A 21,821-nucleotide genomic window follows, 5' to 3' on the forward strand; every position below is an offset into this window, starting at 1 on the left:
TTATTTCTTTCTCTCTCTCTCTCTACCACATATCTCTTTTTCTCTCAACATATCGTTTTGCACTCCATCTTTTTTTCTCTATTAACATATTTTTCATTTTAAGTACACCTTTAAGCTCATTTATTCATTTAATTTTCTCGAGCAATATGTTAATCTGTCCCTCTCTTTCTCTCTCTCTCTCTACACCTCTCTCTCTCCCTTCCGCTTTTGCATTCTCTTTTCTTCGAGATGTCTTTTTCCATACATTTTTGAAATTCCGACCTTTCATTGTAACAAGACGTTTAACCACATTTGAGCACTTCTTTTTAACGAGCAATAAGTTTGTCTCTCTCTATATATATATTTCTCTCTATCTCTCTCTACACCTAATCTCTTTCACTATGAACATATCTTTTTGCATTCTACCCCTTTTTCTGTATTAATATATTTTTCTCTTTAGGTTCACATTTAAGCACTTTTAGGAACTTAATTTTTTCGAGCAATAAGTCACTCTGTCCCTCTCTTTAACTCTCTCTCCGTTTCTATCTCTCAAATCCCATTTATCATTTTCTGTTCTTCCGGATGTCTTTTTGCGTTCCATCCATTTTACATTTCCGAACTTTCATTGTAAGATTACATTTTACCACTTTTAAGCACTTCATATTGACGAGCAGTAACTTTGTCTCTCACTCTCTTTTTCTTTCTCTCTCTCTCTCTACCTCATATTTCTTTTTCTCTCAACATATCGGTTTTCATTCCATCCCTTTTTTCTATTAATATATTTTTCATTTCCGATACAAATTTGAGCACTTTTATTCACTTAATTTTGTCGAACAATAAGATCCCCTGTCCCCCTCCTTATCTCTCTCTCCGTCTCCTTCTCTTTCTTTTCCGCTTTATCCTTCTCTCTTCCTGCACATATCTTTCTCTTTCTATTATCTCTTTTCCCCAATATATCGTTATGAATTCCTTCCCCTTTTCTCTATTAATATATTTTTCATTTTAAGTACAAATTTGGGCACTTATAATCACTTTTTTCGAGCAATAAGTTTCTTTGTCTCTCTCTTTCTGTCTTTCTCCTTGTCCCACTCTCTCTCCCTTCCGCTTTATCATCCTCTTGAATTCCAGATCTCCTTTTGCGTTTCCATCCACTTTTCATTTCCGAACTTTTAATTTAACAAAATATTTAACCACTTTCAATCACTTGATTTTGACGAGCAATAAGTTAGTCTCTCTCCCTTTATTTCTTTCCCTCTCACTCTCTCTCTACGTCTTTTCTCTTTTTATCTCAACATATCGTTTTGCATTCAATGCCTTTTTCTCTATTAATATCTTTCTCCTTTTAAGTACAGATTCAAGCACTTATATTCATTTAAGTTTTCGAGCAATAAGTTTCTCTGTCACTCTTTTTTTTCTCTCTCTCTCCGTCTCTCTTTCTATCTCTCCCTGTTTATCATTTTGTCTTCTTCCAGATGTCTTTTTGCCTTTCCATCTATTTTTGCATTGCCGAAATTTCATTGTAAGAACACATTTACCCACTTTTAAATACTTTATTTTTACGAGCAGTAAGTTCCTCTCTCTTTCTATTTCTTTCTCTCTCTCTCTCTAACTCATGTCTTTTGCTTATATAAATCGTTTTGCATTCTATCCCTTTTTACTACTAATATAATTTTAATTTTAAGTACACATCTAAGCACTTTTAGTTACTTAAATTTGTCGAGAAATAAATTACTCTGTTCATTTCTTTATTTCTCTCTCTCCCTTCCCTTATTATCATACTCTCTTTTTCCAGATGTCATATTCCGTTTCCATTCATTTTTCCATTTCCGAACATTCATTGTAAGAACACATTTAACCACTTTTAATCACTTCCCTCTGACGAGCAATAAATTTTTCTCTCTCTTTATTTCTTTCTCTCTCTATGTACATCTTATCCTTTTTCTCTCAACATATCATTCTGGATTCTAAACCTTTTTCTATTAATATATTTTTCATTTTTGTTACACATTTAAGCATTTTTTTCATTTAATTTTTTCAGCAATAAGTTACTGTGTCCCTCTCTTCATCTCTCTCTGCGTCTCTCTTTCTCTTTTCCGATTTACCATTCTGTTTTCTTCGAGATGTCTCTTTTCATTCCACACACTTTTGCATTTCCAAACTTACATTGTAAAAACACATTTAACCAATCTTAAGCACTTCACTCTGACGAGCAATAAGTTTGTCTCTCTCTCTTTATTTCTTTCCCTCTTTCCCTACCTCTTATATGTTTTTCTGTGATCATATCGTTATGAATTTTTTACTTTTTTCTATTAATATATTTTTCATTTTAAGTACACATTTGAGCACCTTAAGCACGTACTTTTCGCGAGCAATGAGTTACTCTGTCCCCCTCTGTATCTCTCTCGGCGTCTCTCTCTGTCTCCCTTTCCTTTTCTCATTCCATCTTCTTCCACATGTTTTTTTGCGTTTCCATCTACTTTTGCATATCCGAACATTCATTGTAAGAACACTTTTAACCACTTTAAGCATTTCGCTCTGACGTGCAATAAGTTTGTCCCCTCTCTTTATTTCTTTCTCTCTCTCTCTACCTCATATCTCTTTTTCTTACAATATATCGTTTACTATTCAATCCCTATTTTTTATTGTTATATTTTTCATTTTAAGTACACATTGAAGCACTTTTATTCACTTAATTTTGTTGAGCAATAAGATGCTCTGTCCCTCTCTTTGTCCCTTTCTCTGCGTGTCTGTCTCTCCTTTCTGATTTATTATTCTCTTTTCTTCCAAATGCCCTTTTGCGACCACGTCCATTTTTGCATTTCCGAACCTTCATTGTAGGAACACATTTAACCACTTTTAAGCACCTCATTTTAACGAGTACTATATTTATCTCTTTTATTCTTTATTTCTTTCTCTCTCTATCTCTTTTTCTCTGAGTGTATCCTTTTGCCTTCTATCCCTTTTTCTCTATTAACAAATTTCTCATTTTAAGTACACATTTAAGCACTTTTAGGCACTTAATTTTGTCGAGCAGTAATTTACTCTCTCCACTTCTTTATCTCTCTCTCCGTCTCTCTCTTTCTTTTCCGCTTTAATATTCTCTCTTCTACCAGATATCTTTTTTCATTTCCATCCAGTTTTGCATTTATGAACTTTTATTTTAACAAAATATTTAACCACTTTCCATCACTTTATTTTCACGAGCAATAAGTTTGTCTCTCTCCATTTTTTCTTTCTCTCCCTCTTTTCACTTTTTCTCTCAACATATCATTTTGTATTCCATCCCTTTTACTCTATTAATATATTTTTCATTTTAAGTACACATTTAAGCTCATTTATTCACTTAATTTTGTCGAGCAATAAGTTAATCTGTCCCTCTCTTTCTCTCTCTCTCTACACCTCTCTCTCTCCCTTCCGCTTTTGCATTCACTTTTCTTCGAGATGTCTTTTTGCGTTTCCATACATTTATGCATTTCCGAACTTTCACTGTAAAACACATTTAACCACTCGTAAGCCCTTCATTTTGGAGAGAAATAAGTATGTCTCTCTCCTTTTATTTCTTTCCCTCTCTCTCTACCTCTTATTTCTTTTTCGATCAACATATCGTTTGGCATTCTATCCCTCTTTCTCTATTAATATCTTTTCTTTTTTAAGTACAGATTCAAGCACTTATATTCATTTGTCTGGCAATAAGGTTCTCTTTACCTCTTTTTTCTCTCTCTCTCTGCGTCTCTCGTTCTGTCCCTCCCTCTATGTCATTTTGTCTTCTTCCAGATGTCTTTTTGGGTTTCCATCCATTTTTGCATTTCCGAACTTTCATTGCAACAAAACATTTAACCACTTTTAAACACTTCATGTTCACGAGCAGGAGTTTTGTCTCTCTCTTTTTATTTCTTTCCCTCTCTCTACCTAATATCTATTTCTCTCTTTTTCCCTGAACATATCGTATTGAATTTTATCCCTTTTTGTATGAATATATTTTTCCTTTTAAGTACACATTTAAGCACTTTCAAGCACTTAATTTTCTTGAGCAATAACTTAAACTATACCCCTCTTTCTCTCTCTCTCTCCATCTCTTTCTCTCTCCTTTCTGATTTATCATTCTCTTTATTTCCGGATGTTTTTTGCGTTTCCATCCGGTTTCGCATTTCCGAACTTTCATTGTAAGATTACATTTTACTACTTTTAAGAACTTCATTTTGACGAGCAGTAACTTTGTCTCTCGCTCTTTATTTCTTTCTCTCTCTCTACCTCTTATCTCTTTTTTTCTGAACATATCGTTTTGCATTCTTTCGGTTTCTCTGTATTAATATATTTTTCATTTTAGGTACACATTTATGCACTTTTAGGCACTTACTTTTGTCCAGCAATAAGTTGCTGTGTCCCTCATTTTCTCTCTCTCTCTCAGTCACTCTCTCTCGTTTTTCTGATTTATCATTCTCTTTTCTTACAATCGTCTTTTTGATTTTACATTCATTTTTGCATTTCCGAACTTTGATTGTAAGTACTCATTTAACCACATTTAAGAACTTGGTTTTGGTAAGAAATAAGTTTGTCGCTCTCTCTCTCTTTATTTCTTTCTCTCTCTCTCTCTCTCTACCTCATATCTCTTTTTCTCTCAACATATCGTTTTTCATTTCATCCCTTTTTCTATTAATATTATTTTCATTTTAAATACACATTTAAGCACTTTTATTCACTTAATTTTGTCGAGCAATAAGATCCTCTATAACCCTCCTTATCTCTCTCTCCGTCCCTCTCTCCTTCTTTTCCGCTTTATCATTCTCTCTTCTTCCAGATATCTTTTTGCGTTTCCATCCATTTTTGCATTTCCGAAATTTTATTTTAACAAAATATTTAACCACTTTCCATCACTTAATTTTGACGAGCAATAAGTTTGTCTCTCTCCCTTTATTTTTTTTTCTTTCTCTCTCTCCCTCTCTCTCTCTACCTCTTTTTCTTCTTCTCTCAACATATGGCTTTGCATTCTATCTCTTTTTCGATACTAATATATTTTTCACTTTAAGTACATATTTAAGCACATATATTCACTTAATTTTGTCGAGCAATAAGTTACTCTGTCCCTCTCTTTCTCTCTCTCTCTCTCTACACCTTTCTCTCTCCCTTCCGCTTTTCCATTATCTTTACTTTGAGATGTCTTTTTGCTTTTTTGTACATTCTTGCATTTTCGAACTTTCACTGTAAAAACATTTATCCACTTTTAAGCACTTCATTTTCACGACTAATAAGTTTGTCTCTCTGTCTTGATTTCTGTCTCTCTACTTCTTATCTCTTTCTCTCAACATATCGTTTTGCATTCTACTTTTTTCTCTATTTCTCTTTATCTCTTTCTCTCCTTCCGCTTTACCATACCATTTTCTTCGAGATGTCTTTTTACGTTTCCATTCATTTTTGTATTTTCGAACTTCCATTGTAAGAACACATTTAACCACTTTTAAGCACTTCATTTTGCGACTAACAAGTTTATCTCTCATTCTTGATTTCGCTCTCTCTACTTCTTATGTCTTTTCGTCTCAACATATCGTTTTGCATTCTACTTTTTTCTATTAATACATTTTTCATTATAAGTACACATTTACGCAATATTAGACACTTATATTTGTTGAGCAATAAGTTACTCTGTCCCTCTCTGTAACTCTCTCGGCGTCTCTCTCTATCTCCCTTCCCCTTTGTCATTCTCTCTTTTTCCACATGTCTCCTTGCGTTTCCATCCACTTTTGCATTTCCGAACTTTCATTTTTAAAACACATTTAACGACTTTTAAGCACTTCACGGTGACGAGCAATAAGTTTGTCTCTCCCTCTTTTTAATTTTACTCTCTCTCTGCCTCTTATCTCTTTTTCTCTGAACATATCGTTTTGCGTTCTATCTGTTTTTCACTAGCAAAACATTTTTCATTTTAGGTACATATTTAAGCACTTTTAGGCAGTTACTTTGTCGAAGAATAAGTTGCTTTTTCCCTCTCTTTATCTCTCTCTCCGTCTCTCTCTCTCCCTTCTTCTTTTTCATTCTCTCTTCTTCCAGATCTCTTTTTGCGTTTCCATCCACTTTTGCATTTCCGCACATTCATTGTAAGAACACATTTAACCAATTTAAGCACTACACTCTGACCTGCAATAAGTTTGTCTTCTCTCTATATTTCTTTCTCTCTCTCTACCTCATATCTCTTTCTCTTTCAACATATCGTTTTCCATTGAATCCCTATTTTTTATTATTATATTTTTCATTTTAAGCACACATTAAAGCACTTTTATTCACTTAATTTTGTTGAGCAATAAGATGCTCTGTCCCTCTCTTTGTCCCTTTCTCTCCACGTCTCTCTCTCCTTTCTGATTTATCATTCTCTTTTCTTCCAAATGCCCTTTTGCGACTAAATCCATTTTTGCATTTCGGAACTTTCATTGTAGGAACATATTTAACCACTTTTAAGCACCTCATTTTAACGAGTAATATATTTATCTCTTTCTTTCTTTATTTCTTTTTCTCTCTCTATCTCTTCTTCTCTGAGTGTATCCTTTTGCCTTCTACCCCATTTTCTCTATTAATTTATTTATCATTTTAAGTACACATTTAAGCAGTTTTAGGCACTTAATTTTGTCGAGCAGTAATTTACCCTCTCCACCTCTTTATCTCTCTCTCCGTCTCTCTCTTTCTTTTCCGCTTTATTATTCGCTCTTCTATCAGATATCTTTTTTCGTTTCCATCCATTTTTATATTTATGAACTTTTATTTTAACAAAATATTTGACCACTTTCCATCACTTTATTTTCACGAGCAATAAGTTTGTCTCTCTCCATTTTTTCTTTCTCTCCCTCTTTTCACTTTTTCTCTCAACATATCATTTTGTATTCCATCCCTTTTACTCTATTAATATATTTTTCATTTTAAGTACACATTTAAGCTCATTTACTCACTTAATTTTGTCGAGCAATAAGTTAATCTGTCCCTCTCTTTCTCTCTCTCTCTACACCTCTCTCTCTCTCCCTTCCGCTTTTGCATTCACTTTTCTTCGAGATGTCTTTTTGCGTTTCCATACATTTTTGCATTTCCGAACTTTCACTGTAAAACACATTTAACCACTCGTAAGCCCTTCATTTTGGAGAGAAATAAGTATGTCTCTCTCCTTTTATTTCTATCCCTCTCTCTCTACCTCTTATTTCTTTTTCGATCAACATATCGTTTGGCATTCTATCCCTCTTTCTCTATTAATATCTTTTCTTTTTTAAGTATAGATTCAAGCACTTATATTCATTTGTCTGGCAATAAGGTTCTCTTTACCTCTTTTTTCTCTCTCTCTCTGCGTCTCTCGTTCTGTCCCTCCCTCTATGTCATTTTGTCTTCTTCCAGATGTCTTTTTGGGTTTCCATCCATTTTTGCATTTCCGAACTTTCATTGCAACAAAACATTTAACCACTTTTAAACACTTCATGTTCACGAGCAGGAGTTTTGTCTCTCTCTTTTTATTTCTTTCTCTCCTTCTACCTAATATCTATTTCTCTCATTTTCTCTGAAAATATCGTTTTGAATTTTATCCCTTTTTCTATGAATATATTTTTCCCTTTAAGTACACATTTAAGCACTTTCAAGCACTTAATTTTGTTGAGCAATAACTTAAACTATCCCTCTCATTCTCTCTGTCTCTCCATCTCTTTCTCTCTCCCTTCTGATTTATCATTCTCTTTGCTTCCGGATGTCTTTATGCGTTCCCATCCATTTTTGCATTTCCGAACTTTCCTTGTAAGATTACATTTTACCACTTTTAAGAACTTCATTTTGACGAGCAGTAACTTTGTCTCTCGCTCTTTATTTCCTTCTCTCTCTCTACCTCTTATCTCTTTTTCTCTGAACATATCGTTTTGCATTCTTTCTGTTTTTCTGTATTAATATATTTTTCATTTTAGGTACACATTTATGCACTTTTAGGCACTTACTTTTGTCCAGCAATAAGTTGCTGTGTACCTCTCTTTCTCTCTCTCTCTGCGTCTCTCTCTCACTCCTTTCTGATTTATCATTCTCTTTTCTTACAGATGTCTTTTTGACTTTACATCCATTTTTGCATTTCCGAACTTTGATTGTAAGAACTCATTTAACGACTCTTAAGAACATGGTTTTGGTAAGGAATAAATTTGTCTCTCTCTCTGTATTTCTATCTCTCTCTCTCTCTCTCTCTCTCTCTCTACCTCATATCTCTTTTTCTCTCAACATATCGTTTTGAATTCCATCCCTTTTTTCTATTAATAAATTTTTCATTTTAAATACACATTTAAAGACTTTTATTCACTTCATTTTGTCGAGCAATAAGATCCTCTGTCCCCCTCTTTATCTCTCTCTCCTTCTTTTCTGCTTTATCATTCTCTCTTCTTCCAGATATTTTTTTGCGTTTCCATCCATTTTTGCATTTCCGAACTTTTATTTTAACGAAATATTTAACCACTTTCCATCACTTGATTTTGACGAGCAATAAGTTTGTCTATCTCCATTTTTTCTTTCTCTCCCTCTCTCTACCTCTTTTCACTTTTTTCTCAACATATCGTTTTGTATTCCATCCCTTTTACTCTATTAATATATTTTTCATTTTAAGTACACATTTAAGCTCATTCATTCACTTAATTTTGTCGAGCAATAAGTTAATCTGTCGATCTCTTTCTCTCTCTCTCTCTGTCTCTCTCTCCTTTCTGATTTATCATTCTCTTTTCTTCCAGATGTTTTTTTGACTCCATCCTCTTTTGCATTTCCGAACTTTCATTGTAACAGCATATTTAAACACATTTAAGCACTTCATTCCAACGAGCAATAAGATTTATTCTCTCTCTCTTTATTTCTTTATCTCTCTTTTTCTATACGTCTTTTTTTCAATATATCGTTTTGCATTCAATACCTTTCTCTTCATTAATATATTTTTCTCTTTAAGTTCTCATTTAAGCAACTTTAGGCACTTAATTTTGTCGAGCAATAAGTTACTTTGTCCCTCTATTTATCTCTCTCTCCGTTTCACTCTCTCCCTTCCCGTTTATCATTTTCTGTTCTTCCGGATGTCTTTTTACGTTTCCATCCATTTTTGCATTTCCGAACTTTCATTCTAAGAACACATTTAACCACTTTTAAGCACTTCATTTTCACGAGCAGTAAGTTTGTCTCCCTCTCATTATTTCCTTCACTCTATATATATCTTATTTCTTTTTTTCTCAACATGTCTTGCATTTTACTTCTTTTTTCTATTTATATATTTTTCCTTTTAAGTACATATTTGAGCACTATTTGGCACTTAAATTTGTCGAGCAATAAATTAGTTTGTCCTCTTAATGTCCTCTCTCCCTTCCCCTTTTCATCATTCTCTCTTTTTCCACATGTCGTTTTGCGTTTCCATCCATTCTTGTATTTCCGAACTTTTATTGTAACAACAAATTTCTTCAGATGTTTTTTGAGACTCCTTCCATTTTTGCATTTCCCAACTTTCATTCCAGGAACACATTTAACCACTTTTAAGCACTTCATTTTAACGAGCAATAAGTTTGTTTCTCTCTCTCTTTATTTCTTTCTCTCTCTCTCTACCTCTTATCTTTTACTCTGAACATATCGTTTTGCATTCTATCTTTTTTCTCTATTAATATATTTTTCGTTTTAAGTACACATTTAAGCACTTTTAGGCACTTAATTTTGCCGAGCAATAAAATAAGTTACTCTGTCCCTCTTTTTATCTCTCTCTCCCTCCCTCTCTCTCCCTTCCGCTTTATCATCCAATTAAGTGTAGAACGTAGACGGGGTGAGGGAAATTTGAGAAACCTTTCCTGTAAAAAGAATATGCAGGTGAAATTAAGTACAAAATTTATGAAGTACATTGGATTATTGGGTGCAACTTCGCAAGTTGCATTTAAGTATGAACTAGATAGGAAAAGCCAAAAATTACATGGTGGAAGTAAAGGTAAAGAGTTCGGTACATGTAAAGAGATGTTCAAGTCTTTGCGAGAAAATTAATGGAGTGTTTTTCCAGAACTTGAAGTAGTCTTAATTGCAGCAGAAAAGTTCGGATGAATCTCAATCGGTTCAGCAACAGATAAGGGAGAGAATGAAGTAAGGCAAAAAGGTGAAGACAGGGAAGAAACTGAATTAATTGAAGAGCGGATGGGTGACGAAAGCAGAGTAAGGGACGAAACCTGATGTTTTTAGAAGGCCATAAGGGAAAGAAGTTTTATGTGGTGTTTCGGGAGAAGCAGATCCGATTGTAAAAATTTTAATAGGAAGAAAATTGTGTCCGCAAAGGACAAAAAAAGGATGGGGAATGGGGTGGGAGAAAGACGACAGTATGTGAAGGGAACGTCGACAAAGCAAGAGTAGAATGTAAAGGTGTATGCACTAGGGCTTTGGCTTCTTGAAAGGAAAGATTTTTGATAGTCATAATCTGTTGTATTTGGGTTTATAAGGAACGCTCGCGACAGGTACGTGACGTTATCATGTGATTGCCGTAACAATGTAGACGATCAGGATTTTCTGTACAGGTGAAGGAAAGATACCCTTCCGAATCACAATTTGCACAGTGGGGTCGCCCTTTACAATTTGGAGAGTAATATCTATAATGGAAACATATTTTTTAATTGATGTGTATAAGTGTCCGGCAAAATATTAATATTGAAAGCAAGGATGACAGTATCAGTGGGTGTTTTCGTATGGGTGGAAGAGGAGGTAGACGGGAGTCGAGGAAATTGTGGCAGAAGGACCTCTTCAGCCTCAGTTGTGGGAGGCTTAGAAACAGAAGGAGACGAGCAATGGTGCGAAATATACTATGGACATGGGTTACGTGAGTAATACCTTGATGTTTGATAGAAGTTCCCCATTAGAGAGCGATGGGTTCACGTTACGAATCACTCACTCACGAGAGACTTGGTAATTAGGCATATATCCTTTCCAATTATGTTTCTAGAGTAAGGAATTGCTAAGAAACTTGTTCGCAGCAGAATCAGTACGAAAGCAAATTTTCATCAAACCACTACCAATGTGTTTGATATCCATAATATCTTCGACTCGATTTGTGTGAAGTAGTTCAGTTTCATGGGACCTTGATGTCCCAATGTACCAGAGTCAGTAACATGAACAAAATATGGCTCCAGATGATGTGGCGCATAAACATTAGTAGGAATTGGAGATACTGGAGATGTAACTGTAGGGTAAGTATCTAGAACCATAGTATCGGCTTGAGGAGCCACATGACCATCAGAAGTCTTCACCATTATAACGGAGCACAAAAGAAAAAGGAAAGAAGATAAGTGCACTACACAAAATTCCAGTTATAAAATCATCAAGCATTTGCAAGTAGGCACATGGAAGTAAAGCGAACATTTCATTCTCTATAACTAAGACACTGAAAGCACGATGTTAACTCTAGCGCAGTTTAAACCGAGCTCAAATTTGTTTCTTTAAAAGCTATAAAGATACAAGCTATAAAAGCTATAATTCGCTTTCCCAGATTTTTGGTTCCAGTGTGGGCAGTTGTTCGCAAACGCATTCGGATGCAATGGAGGTGCGGCCTAAGTTTAATATATCAAAGTGAACACGCATAATTGAATATTTTGATCAAATTTGTGAATAGGAATCGTATATTTAACGAACTGCTGGTCACTTTGTTCATTGATGTCTTCTTTCGCTCAGTTTGTTGCTTGTTGTCTGCTTTGTTTTTTACATCAGTATTTATGTTTTACACCGGTTGTTTGATCAATTGATTCCGGAAATTCACAAAAAAAAATAAATAATAATAAAGAAGCTGTGGATGTTAAAGCGATAGACAGTGTTTGAGTATTTCGAAGAAGGAACTTAAACGAATTTTGAAGCTGAAATTGAATATTCAGGAATGAAAGACTTCCTTAAATCATTTCTTAGATTGATATGTGATTACGCTTATGTCGCAAAGCTCAGTGGGAAGGTTAGCCCTTATATAGCAAAATAAGTGGTGCAAATTAAGAATAGGGGAACACGTTATATTAAGATTGCAGGTAGAATCTGTTAATACAAATAGGAAGAGTGCCAATATTTCAGAGCAGTGGTCGTCACACAAATGGTTATTTTACGTCTTGATCTTTTCTGTGAGCCAGTCTAGAAAGACTAATATTGGAAGTGGTAGTCTACAATACATGCTTCAGCTGCGCATCGATAGTTAGGACCGTTTTAAAAGGATATTGTAGAGCAGAGTAGGGTCGGGTTAGGGAAGTTAGAACCCATTTTATTAGAGATAATCAAATATCATTTCTCGTGCCTGTGGTACTAACTAGAGCGGGCATTAGGAACTAATTTATATACGCGGAGAATGTAAGTTACCTGTGTGAACACAGAAACAGCTTTAAAAAATGTGGTCATTCTAGGCAATTGTAAAGTCAACTTGCAGTGATCACCTAGCACATGTTGGTGCGTATTTTCCTCAGCTTAATCGCTTTAATGGCATATACATTTCCAGGCATGTTATAAATCTGTACTCAGTTAGTGAGCGGGCACCAAGAAGATAGTCCAAAAGTCATTAGGAGGTAATTATAGCGAAAGAATTGTAATTAATTGAATAATTACGTTTGGTCACACGCGTCAGTTTTACTTGTTCAAAGTGTAGTATCGGCAAGTGCCAACAAAGAAGGGTATAGAAGGCATGAGAATACTATTTCTATGAAGAAATGTGAGTTGTACTGCTATATAAATATGCCCCCGTATTCTTAATCCAAACGAAATTTTGAAAAATGAAATTGATAACTAAAATTTGGCGAATAACAATATTGACTAGGGGAATGATAGCCAAGCCGAGGCACAAGAATATGGGGAGAGAGTGACCTGAGTGCATTGACTGTGTATTTCGGTCACAACGTTGGAGGGGCCTTTGCTGCATTCCTCGCAGTGTCAGTGCTGAACCTCAGCTCGGCTGGCCTGCTCTCTACTCTGGTTAGTGAACGCCAGCCTTAAAGTGAACATTTCTAAGGATTTATGAAAGCGACAAATCTATAATATTGTAGTGACAAACTAGAAATAAGAAAATATAAGATAGCATAGAACGAAAAAAGAAAATCATCTAAAGTCCAGTCAAAGTTCTCATTGAGTTGAACAATATCAGGCGATTATTCCGTTCAGGCCCACCAGATTTTCAACACAGGAATAATGACTTAAGAATAAAATAATTTCAATTAGGTTAAGTGTCGTTCACTTACCTTAATTCATTGATTAGGCAGAGCGGACCTTATCGAAACTTAAAATGACATGGGTGAGTGTAAATCCTCCAAGAAAAACTAACTCTCGTCTGAACATAAAAATTGACGCAAGTTAAGGATGGGCCAAACGACACCCTAGATGTATTTTGGAACCGGATGGTCAACTTGGCAGCTCCAGGTGGGGACGGAGAGGCGTGATTGTTTTTTTCTTAAGGCAAATTTCAAAAAAAAAATTCAAGCCCTTATTTCTCAAGATATCAGATTGAAATTTTGCGTACGGATTGTATGCGCCTTTGTGTATTTCTCATTTGAGATCCCTGCGTGAAGCCGGGCCCGAAGGGCGCAGCTATTCCGAGGGGGTGATTTTTAAAGAAAATTTCCAATTTTTCCCGAATGTCGCGGTTCAGGTGTATGATACGGACATGTGAGTGATATCGTTGGAAAGAGCGAGTAATAATGAAAAAGTGGCGTTTGAGCCATGACCCTAGGTCAAATAGTAATGACGGAGTAAAATTCTAGAATATATATATATATACATATATATATGAATGGGTCACCTTCAGATTTTCAAAAAAAAAAAAAAAAATTCTGCCCTTTTCAAGATATCAGATTGAAATTTTGCACACGCATTGTATACATAAGTATGCATTTTTCAAGAGATTTTCAGATCCCTACGTGAACCCACGCCTGGGCAAGAGGGATGGTGCAAAAATTTTGATTTTTTTTTTTCAAAAAAAAAGTCCCGATTTTCCCGTTTATAGTGTATAATACGGAGAAGCGAGTGGTACCGTTGGAAAGGATGATCTATTCTTTAAAAAAAAAAAAGTGTATGATTCATGATTCTACGATAAATAGTAAGGAAGCAGTAGCTGTCTGACTGAAAGTCTAAAATTTACCTCAAGAAGTAGAAATCCTAAAAGGGATAATCCCCACCTATTACAATGAAAGTGATACTAAAGTATATGCCACTCAAAGTTTTCATTATGATACGAGCAAAACTACAGTATTGTGCGTAGTATGATTAATGAGAAGTAGCCCAAAATTTTCAACTCTGAAACTTCAGTCTTTTTTGTTAACTACAATATTGTCCAATAAGATTGGATTGGATTTGAGTTTCGTTTCCCGTTCAGCACCGAGGCTATTCGAGGCGTGAGTCTACAGCTTAACGTGGTATCCAAACCACATGAGCTCCCACCAGGAATGGAACCGAAGGATAAAAGGTTTTCTTGACTGTTTTTTTTTTTTTTTTATTTTGATCAAGAAGTCTCTCTGAAATAGTAAAATGAGCCTCCCCCTACTCCTCCGTTTTCTTAAACCGAAATAATCTGAGGTGGAAATTACGATTACGAAACACACAAATTTCAAGTTCACTTACTTAAAATGGTTTTCGGAAACAAAATTTCACTGATTTTTTTTTTTTTTTTTTTCACATGGACCAATCATTTGCTTGCTTGGTGTCTTCTTCGCTAATAGCATGTAACCGTGTATGTGCTCCAATAGATGTTGGTTCACTCACAACTCATCCAGAAGTGGATCTAGGGGGACGATTGCCCCCCCCCCCCCAGAAGAAGAAACTTTCTTATTTTATATATAAATAAAACCCATCCTAGAGTTTGGTTCTCTTAAAAGTAGCTCTAAGTAGCAGTATTACAACCCCTCCCCCCAGAAGTTCGTCCTGGATCCGCCTCCGTAGCACATTGTCGATAGTCACAAAACGTTTCTCTTATGCTCTTCTGGAAACCTGTACCCTGCTTAAGGTTCATGTGGAAGCATAAACAGTACTTCAACTTCACGTAATTCGTGATTTATTCATAATATTTCTGCTACGCACCACTGGTTACCATACATATGTAACAAAAGTTTTGTATGTAACAAAAGTTCCTTTTTGCAGATTTCTTAAATCTACACTTTGAATTGCAGAAGTTCAATTTTGGGGGAAGCATGAAGTTAGTTCATGGTGACCCGTTACTGCCATAAAAACTTCGCCATTTTCCGAAAACCAAAGAGGACTTCGTTGAATACCAGTCATCAGTTGCATACTTTACCTTTTTTTTCTTCCGGAAGTCGTCGAATTCAGTTCCAGGTATCAAAACGAGAGTAATACTCGGAATTTGTACTTGCACTATACTCACGAATTCTTCTGCGGTTTTAGTGGGGGCGTGGTGGCTCAGTGATAGAGTGTTCACCTTCAGTGCTTGGGGTCCCTAGTTCGATCCCAGATCGCGCCGTGTGGGCTTCGTGGTGGACAAACACCGTGCTCGTGGGTTTTCTCGGGGCTATCCCGTTTCCTCCCACTTTCTGCATTCCTCCATTTCATTCATTTCTCATAATCACCGTCTCCTTTAGCCTAACCGGTATAATCTTGGGTACATAAAACTTCAAGATTTCATTTCATTCTTTTTTCTTCTGCGGTTTTAATACTGTGTATCTGTTTTTGCCTAAGACTATGCCGCGTTGCCGCATTCTTTACCGCCCCCCTACCGTCGCAGAGACCCTTGCATGGCCGGTTTCAGTGCAAAAACACTGCTTTGTCGCACCTGTCTGCATCTCGAACATCTGAAAGCGATTTTTAAAGTGGGATGCAGCACCATCAGAAATCAATGACACGGTTTGGGAAATTGTAGACACTTATTTTCACGTATTCAAACCTTCTTCTATAAAATATATTTTCTTTATATTTCTTCCTTCTTCTTTTCTTCGAGTATTTTTAGAATCTTGTCTATGGCTATGAGTACATGAGCTGAATCGTGTGTTTTATCGTCGTTTATTACAACAAAACTGTCAGTTGTTTCATATTCCGGTGATAACTCTGAATTTCACTTTGCAGAATAACAGTCCAGTTTTCAACGAAGTCCACATGAAGTAAAATAGAATTTGTATCTTGAAATTTTATACGGTGCTTTTCGGTAGCAATTAATTCTCTTTGGATTATCTTGACGTAGTCATGAATTATAATTCTTACAGTTAAACCAGCAATGTACGATACGAAAACAGAAAGTGGCACAGTTTTTTAACGAGATCATTGTTTTCCCATATGGCATACGTAACACTTTCATTTTCATCAGGATCAATAATTAAAGACTCCATACTTATTCCTTCCACTCCAGGACACTCACCACATTCCTGAAGAAGACAGCTGTCATTTTCTATGGATCATACTACTAAAGGAAATAGGTCACTCATGACAGCTTCAATACAGGCTGCACCTTTGATTTGTAGCAATGCAGTAGCAGCTAACTTAAAATTTGCACAATGCACACACACACACTTCCCTCGCAGGTTGCGGACTGACCCACTTTAGTCGAATACTATAAAATTCCGAGTGATCCATTCTTATGCTGGGATTGTTCTGTTTAAAAAGTCAGTAAATTTGTTTGGAACGAGTAAGAAAACGTTTCGATTTTTTTTTTTTTTTTAACTTTTTGTCCTTTTTCGATCACTGTAATGACATCGCACTTAATTGAGACTTTGTCTGGAGCATTCCAAATCATCACTGAGGTAATTGTTCAGGCTTTTTATAGATTATCAGAATTTATTGGATGGCCATTTCAAGTAAACTTAAAATTTGTGTGTTTCGTAATCGTAATTTCCAGCTCAGATTACTTCGGTTTAAGAAAACGGAGGAGTAGGGGGAGGCTCATTTTACTATTCCAGAGCGCCTTTTTGATGAAAATAATAAAAACCAGTCAAGAAAACCTTTTATTCTTCATTTAATGAATGTGAACCACAAACATAATCAAATCATTGCATTTTTATTGTTCCCAGTGTTGCTAACTGTGACATCAAAGCTAACGAAACTTTCGCTAACTTTAAAAGGCTGCAGTTAATTCATGAAGCATTGGTCGAGAATGTATTGATGTGTTTATTATTCATGGAAAGTTGAACCATCTGACAAAATTTCAGAATTTTAAAAGATGGTGTTTTCGAGAAAATGGCACCCAAAAATGGTGATTTTTGAAAATTTTACGATTTCTCGAATTTTTTTGCGACAAAACGGTTGCGCACAGAAGCGATACAATTTTTTTTTTTCGGAAAGTGGGTAAGTAGGTTTTACCAAGCGTGAAAACAGAATTTTAAAATTCGAGCCGGAAATGCTCGAAAAAAATTCGCAAACTTCGAATTTTCAGATAAACTAACGTTCATTTGTTAATTTATGTACAAAAAGATATGCATGCGCAAACCAAACTATAATAAAATATAGTTTATTTATATCCCTATGTACGTACCACAACAAGAATTATAACTCTACCTGTCTTCATAGATGAATGGCGGGGCTCCGAAGTTGACCATTTTCCATGTCTTCTACAATTCATAAATTGTACTCCCCATCCTTGATGGCCCATTACTGGCGGGAAATTTTTTTAGACAAAACAAAAAAATACGGGTCTCTTAAAAATATGTCTAGTTGCTATTAAAAAAGTTTGAACAATATCTGAGATGGTGATGGTACATGCTCTACCTGAATTGAAATGGAAGGCACCTGTATCACATTTGTTACCAATAATAAATGAGAGCTTTTATTCTGTTGCAACTGATGTAAAAAATAATAAAAAAAAAAAGTTACGCATCATTTTAGTTCTTGGAATACTTATTGTTTTATTTGAGAACAAGATCCTAAGACGAATATTCGGACCCAATAGCAACAGGAATGGCGGAAACTTCATAACGAGGAACTGCATAATTTATACCGTTTACCAAGTATTGTTAAACTGATCAAGTCTAAGAGGCTCAGGTGGACACGCCATAATTTATACGGTTTACCCAACATTGTTAGGATCATCAAGTCTAGGAGGCTTAGGTGGGAAGGTCATGTAGCCAGAATGGAAGAAAGTACGAACGCGTTCAAAGTTTTACCTGGAAGTCCAATCGGAAAATCAGCGTTAGGGAGACCTAGGCGTAGATGGGAGGACAATATTAAGATGGATCTCGCCCAAATAGGAATATGAAGTAGAAACTGGATCCAGTTGGCTAAGGATAGAAGTGAATGGAGAGCTTTGCGAACGCGGCATAGACCATAGAGTTATTGTTTCTCTTATTTGAACAGGGACACAAACACACACATGTAAGCGCGACTTGCTTATAAGACTCTGTAAGAAAATCACTGCATGTATTATATACACTCCAACACCTTATATACAATTGTCTAAGGTAATGTAAACATCAGTAACTTCTTTACTTCAAGGATGCACGATGGCTCAGTAGTATGGCTCTTACCTCTGGTGCATAGGGTCCTTGGTTTGATCCCCTGCCAAGTAAATTCGTGGTAGACAACATTGTGTCTGTGAGTTTTCTTGGTTTACTCCCGTTTCTTCCCACTTTCTCATTCCACCAATTCTTCCATCATCATTCACTTGCTTTAATCATCGTCTCCCTTAGCCTAAAGGGCATAATGGTCAGACGTTAAACTGAAGGATTTCTTTTTTTCTTGACTTCAAATAGCTACTGCCGCAGGATCATCAGCGCTTTAACCCCTGCTCTTACATTTTTTCTTTGACAGATATACATCGCAGTGGAATGTGAAAGGAATTTTCTCTGTGAACATACCTAAAAAACATAAATCCACAAAATAATAATAATAATAATAATAATAATAATAAATAAAGGTACTGAAAGACGAACTTCGAACTCCCCCAAATTTATATTTTTAGCCAGTCTATGTGAAAGTCACTTTTAAGATACGAACTTGTATGGTCATATACCGTATGGGATTCTTCCATACCTCATAGCCTTCTGTTTAGCCGCTTTAGTTTACTGAATGCATGAAAAGTGAGTTCATTGGAAAATGCACGTTTCACAGGTTCATTGTTACCACCAATGCAAGGTAGCATTTCAATAGCAGATACGATTCGAGATCTGTCTTTCGCCTGGAGGTTTTCAATTAACTGCTCCGCAAACTTTATGTGTATAGTAGAGACATTTACCTCATGTACAGTTTCAGGTTTCAAAGCATCGTTCCCCTTCCGTCATAACTACAAAAAGCATAGGTACAATGTGTCCTAAGACATTCCCTAATATCCGAAATTCCCGGAAGCAGTTGAAACTTCTTTGAAAGTAATTAGTCACATAAATTTCATAGCTCATTTCGATCTAACACGAATGGGAACACGGTTTAAAGTTCTGTAAAACAGTAAAGAAAATATGATTTAAAGTATGAAAGAGTATGTATTCTTGTTTACATTTTGTAAAAAACGGGGCCGCGGTAGCTCAGTGGTAGAGCGTTCACCTCTGGTGCATGGGGTCCCGGGTTCAATCAGCTCCCACCAAGTGAACTTTGTGGTGGCCAAATACCATGTGCGTGAGTTTCCTCAGAGTTCTGCCGTAAACTCTCATTTTCTTCGTTCCACCAATTCATTCATTTCTCATCATCACCGTCTCCTTTAGCCTAGCCGGCATAGCCGTGGGACGTAAAATTCAAAGATTTCATTTCATTTTCATTTTGTAAAAAACATGATTTTGTCAGATGTGCTCTGTTTCACTTCATTAAATTTGATAACCCTGAGTAGTGCGATGTTGCAGGTGAACATAAAACTTAACTTTCTGTTTCAGAAAAACAATTTTGTCACAGTTGGCTGCTGAGATAATAATTTTCTTGTTGGCAGATATTTATTCGTATATCCCATACAGCATGTAATGTTTTATGCAAGATGTTATTGCATATATTAATCACACTAATATTTTTATTTTCTCTTCTCCCTTCAAGGGTCTATTGTCGTGTAGAATTGCAAAGAAGTAAGGAAGAAGATGGAAGTGCTAAAAGTTCCGCGATCAGTGTCTTCGAAATATAGAAAGCGTACAGGCATTCGGAAATGTCCAGTGAAGGTAACAATGAATTTTAATATGTTATTCTTAACCTTAGAAAATACTCAGATGTGTATTTTGGATAAAATCCAGTTTATTGGTTATGCGTTTTTTTTAATCCTGTATATTTGTTGATAGTTCCTAGACTTTTTTTAAAAGTATTTATTTATTTATTTATTTAAAATTGTTTCTGCCGACCATTGCTTCGCTACTTCCTCTACTAGGTACCTCAGCAATGTAATATTACATCACACTAAACTTTCCATACAGCAGTCTGTAAGTCATCCCTTTCTGTTTACCGTCACCACTTTTGTATTCACAATACTGTCATAGGTATACTGAAAACGCAACTGGATTTAATTCCAAAGGAACATAAAGAGTTGTTTATAACGTTAGATGTTCTTTTTTCTTTCTTTTTTTTTAACGTATAACTGTCACCATCTCTCGACATATGTTCAAAGTTAGAAATGAACATTGAAGTATATAACGCCTAGAAGTAGTTGAATTTTGATCCTTGTGTATGGAAAGTTTCAATAACTAAATTTAAAAAGAAGGTTTTAGGTATCTGGGTTTCGTTGGAAGTGAAGCGTGAGTTTAGTTCCTATTACACAAAAGTAGTGAATGACTGACATTAGTTTCCTTATTCGTACAGGTTTATAATGAAGATGGAGAGGATGTTACACCCAAGCCTTTGTATGATCCACTAACGTTTATTCTCGAGAGTGAAGAAGAGGTATGATCGTTTTGCTACATACATTTTCATTTCGGTTCTTTAGTTGTCCTAATACCAGTGTTTGGGTTAGGTACTCATTTTGTGTACAGTCCGCAGCAAAAAATCTGCAACATGAGCATGTAAGTTTATTGTAAAACGACAAAGTCTTTCGCTCCAAAGTAAGTGTGCAGGGGAGGACGCTGAGGTTTCTTCTGGCGTGATTCGTGCCACTTGGACGTTATGTTGATTCCCTGTGCTGTTAGGCGTAGTTTCACAATAAACTTACATGCTCATGTTGCAGGTTTTTTGCTGCGGACTGTACCTAGGTACAGATACACACGGAAAAGAAAGTATTTGACAGTTGACAAATTTTCTTTTGCCAATAACTCGGGAACAAGTGAATTAATTTGGATCTTTTTGTTGTTATTCTTAGAATAGTTATAACTTGACAACTTACCATTGTCGGTACTCTAATAGGTTAATTTATTGTTGAGTTATTATGAAAATAAATTTTGTCAACTGAAGAATACTTTCTTTCGTGAATGTACAAGGTACTGACCAAAATTGTACCTAGGTTCAGGTATTAGGTACTAGCTGGCCAATGTACCTAGGTACAGGTACTGATCAAAGTACCTAGGGTACTTTTCTAGGTACAAGTTGCTACCCAAGAATTTTGATATATAAATAAACAGTCGTCTGTCAAATGAAGTTAGAATTATAGTAATAGACCATGGGGAAGGGGGGGGCTTTATTGTACATTAGATAAAGACAGTTGAGTTCTGTAGATTAAGAGTGCATCTCCACTTTGGCGTTCAGCGAACATATTTGTATTTCCTTAACACAAATTCTATTCCAGGATTTCTCCTACGCTTGAAACCTTAAGTACAACATTGACAGCAAATGGTAAACACAAATAATTTGTAGTAGGTCACTGTTTAAGAAGTGATCTATTTTATATTATTTGAAAATGACTACAATAAACGCAATTTAGGGTTATGGAACTATATATCGAACACTTAAGGACATTCCGATGAATATTTAATCATTATTTTCTATCAATGAAGAACAGGGCACTGTTTCAGCGATAAAACTGTAAATGTGTTATTTATTGGTTGAAACTTGCCTACTATGACAAT

General features: G+C 35.5%; 1 protein-coding gene across 7 annotated transcripts in view; it reads left to right on the forward strand.

Annotated features, from left to right (window-relative positions):
* The window catches only part of LOC145687853 (dynein axonemal intermediate chain 4-like), a 261,885-nt gene that overhangs the window by 169,516 nt on the left and 70,548 nt on the right, over positions 1-21,821 (forward strand). For 2 of the 7 annotated variants that reach the window (XM_081761336.1, XM_081761335.1), the window contains exons 3-4: positions 19,876-19,994; positions 20,626-20,706. In XM_081761336.1, the coding sequence (XP_081617462.1) occupies positions 19,917-19,994; positions 20,626-20,706 (159 nt within the window). In that variant the 5' untranslated portion in view covers positions 19,876-19,916. The other 5 variants (XM_081761340.1, XM_081761341.1, XM_081761337.1 and 2 more) reach the window with 5 other exon arrangements.

Source organism: Thermobia domestica, chromosome 6 (genome assembly GCF_964235325.1).
Source record: "Thermobia domestica chromosome 6, izTheDome1.hap1.1, whole genome shotgun sequence".
Classification (NCBI taxonomy): Eukaryota; Metazoa; Arthropoda; class Insecta; order Zygentoma; family Lepismatidae; genus Thermobia; species Thermobia domestica.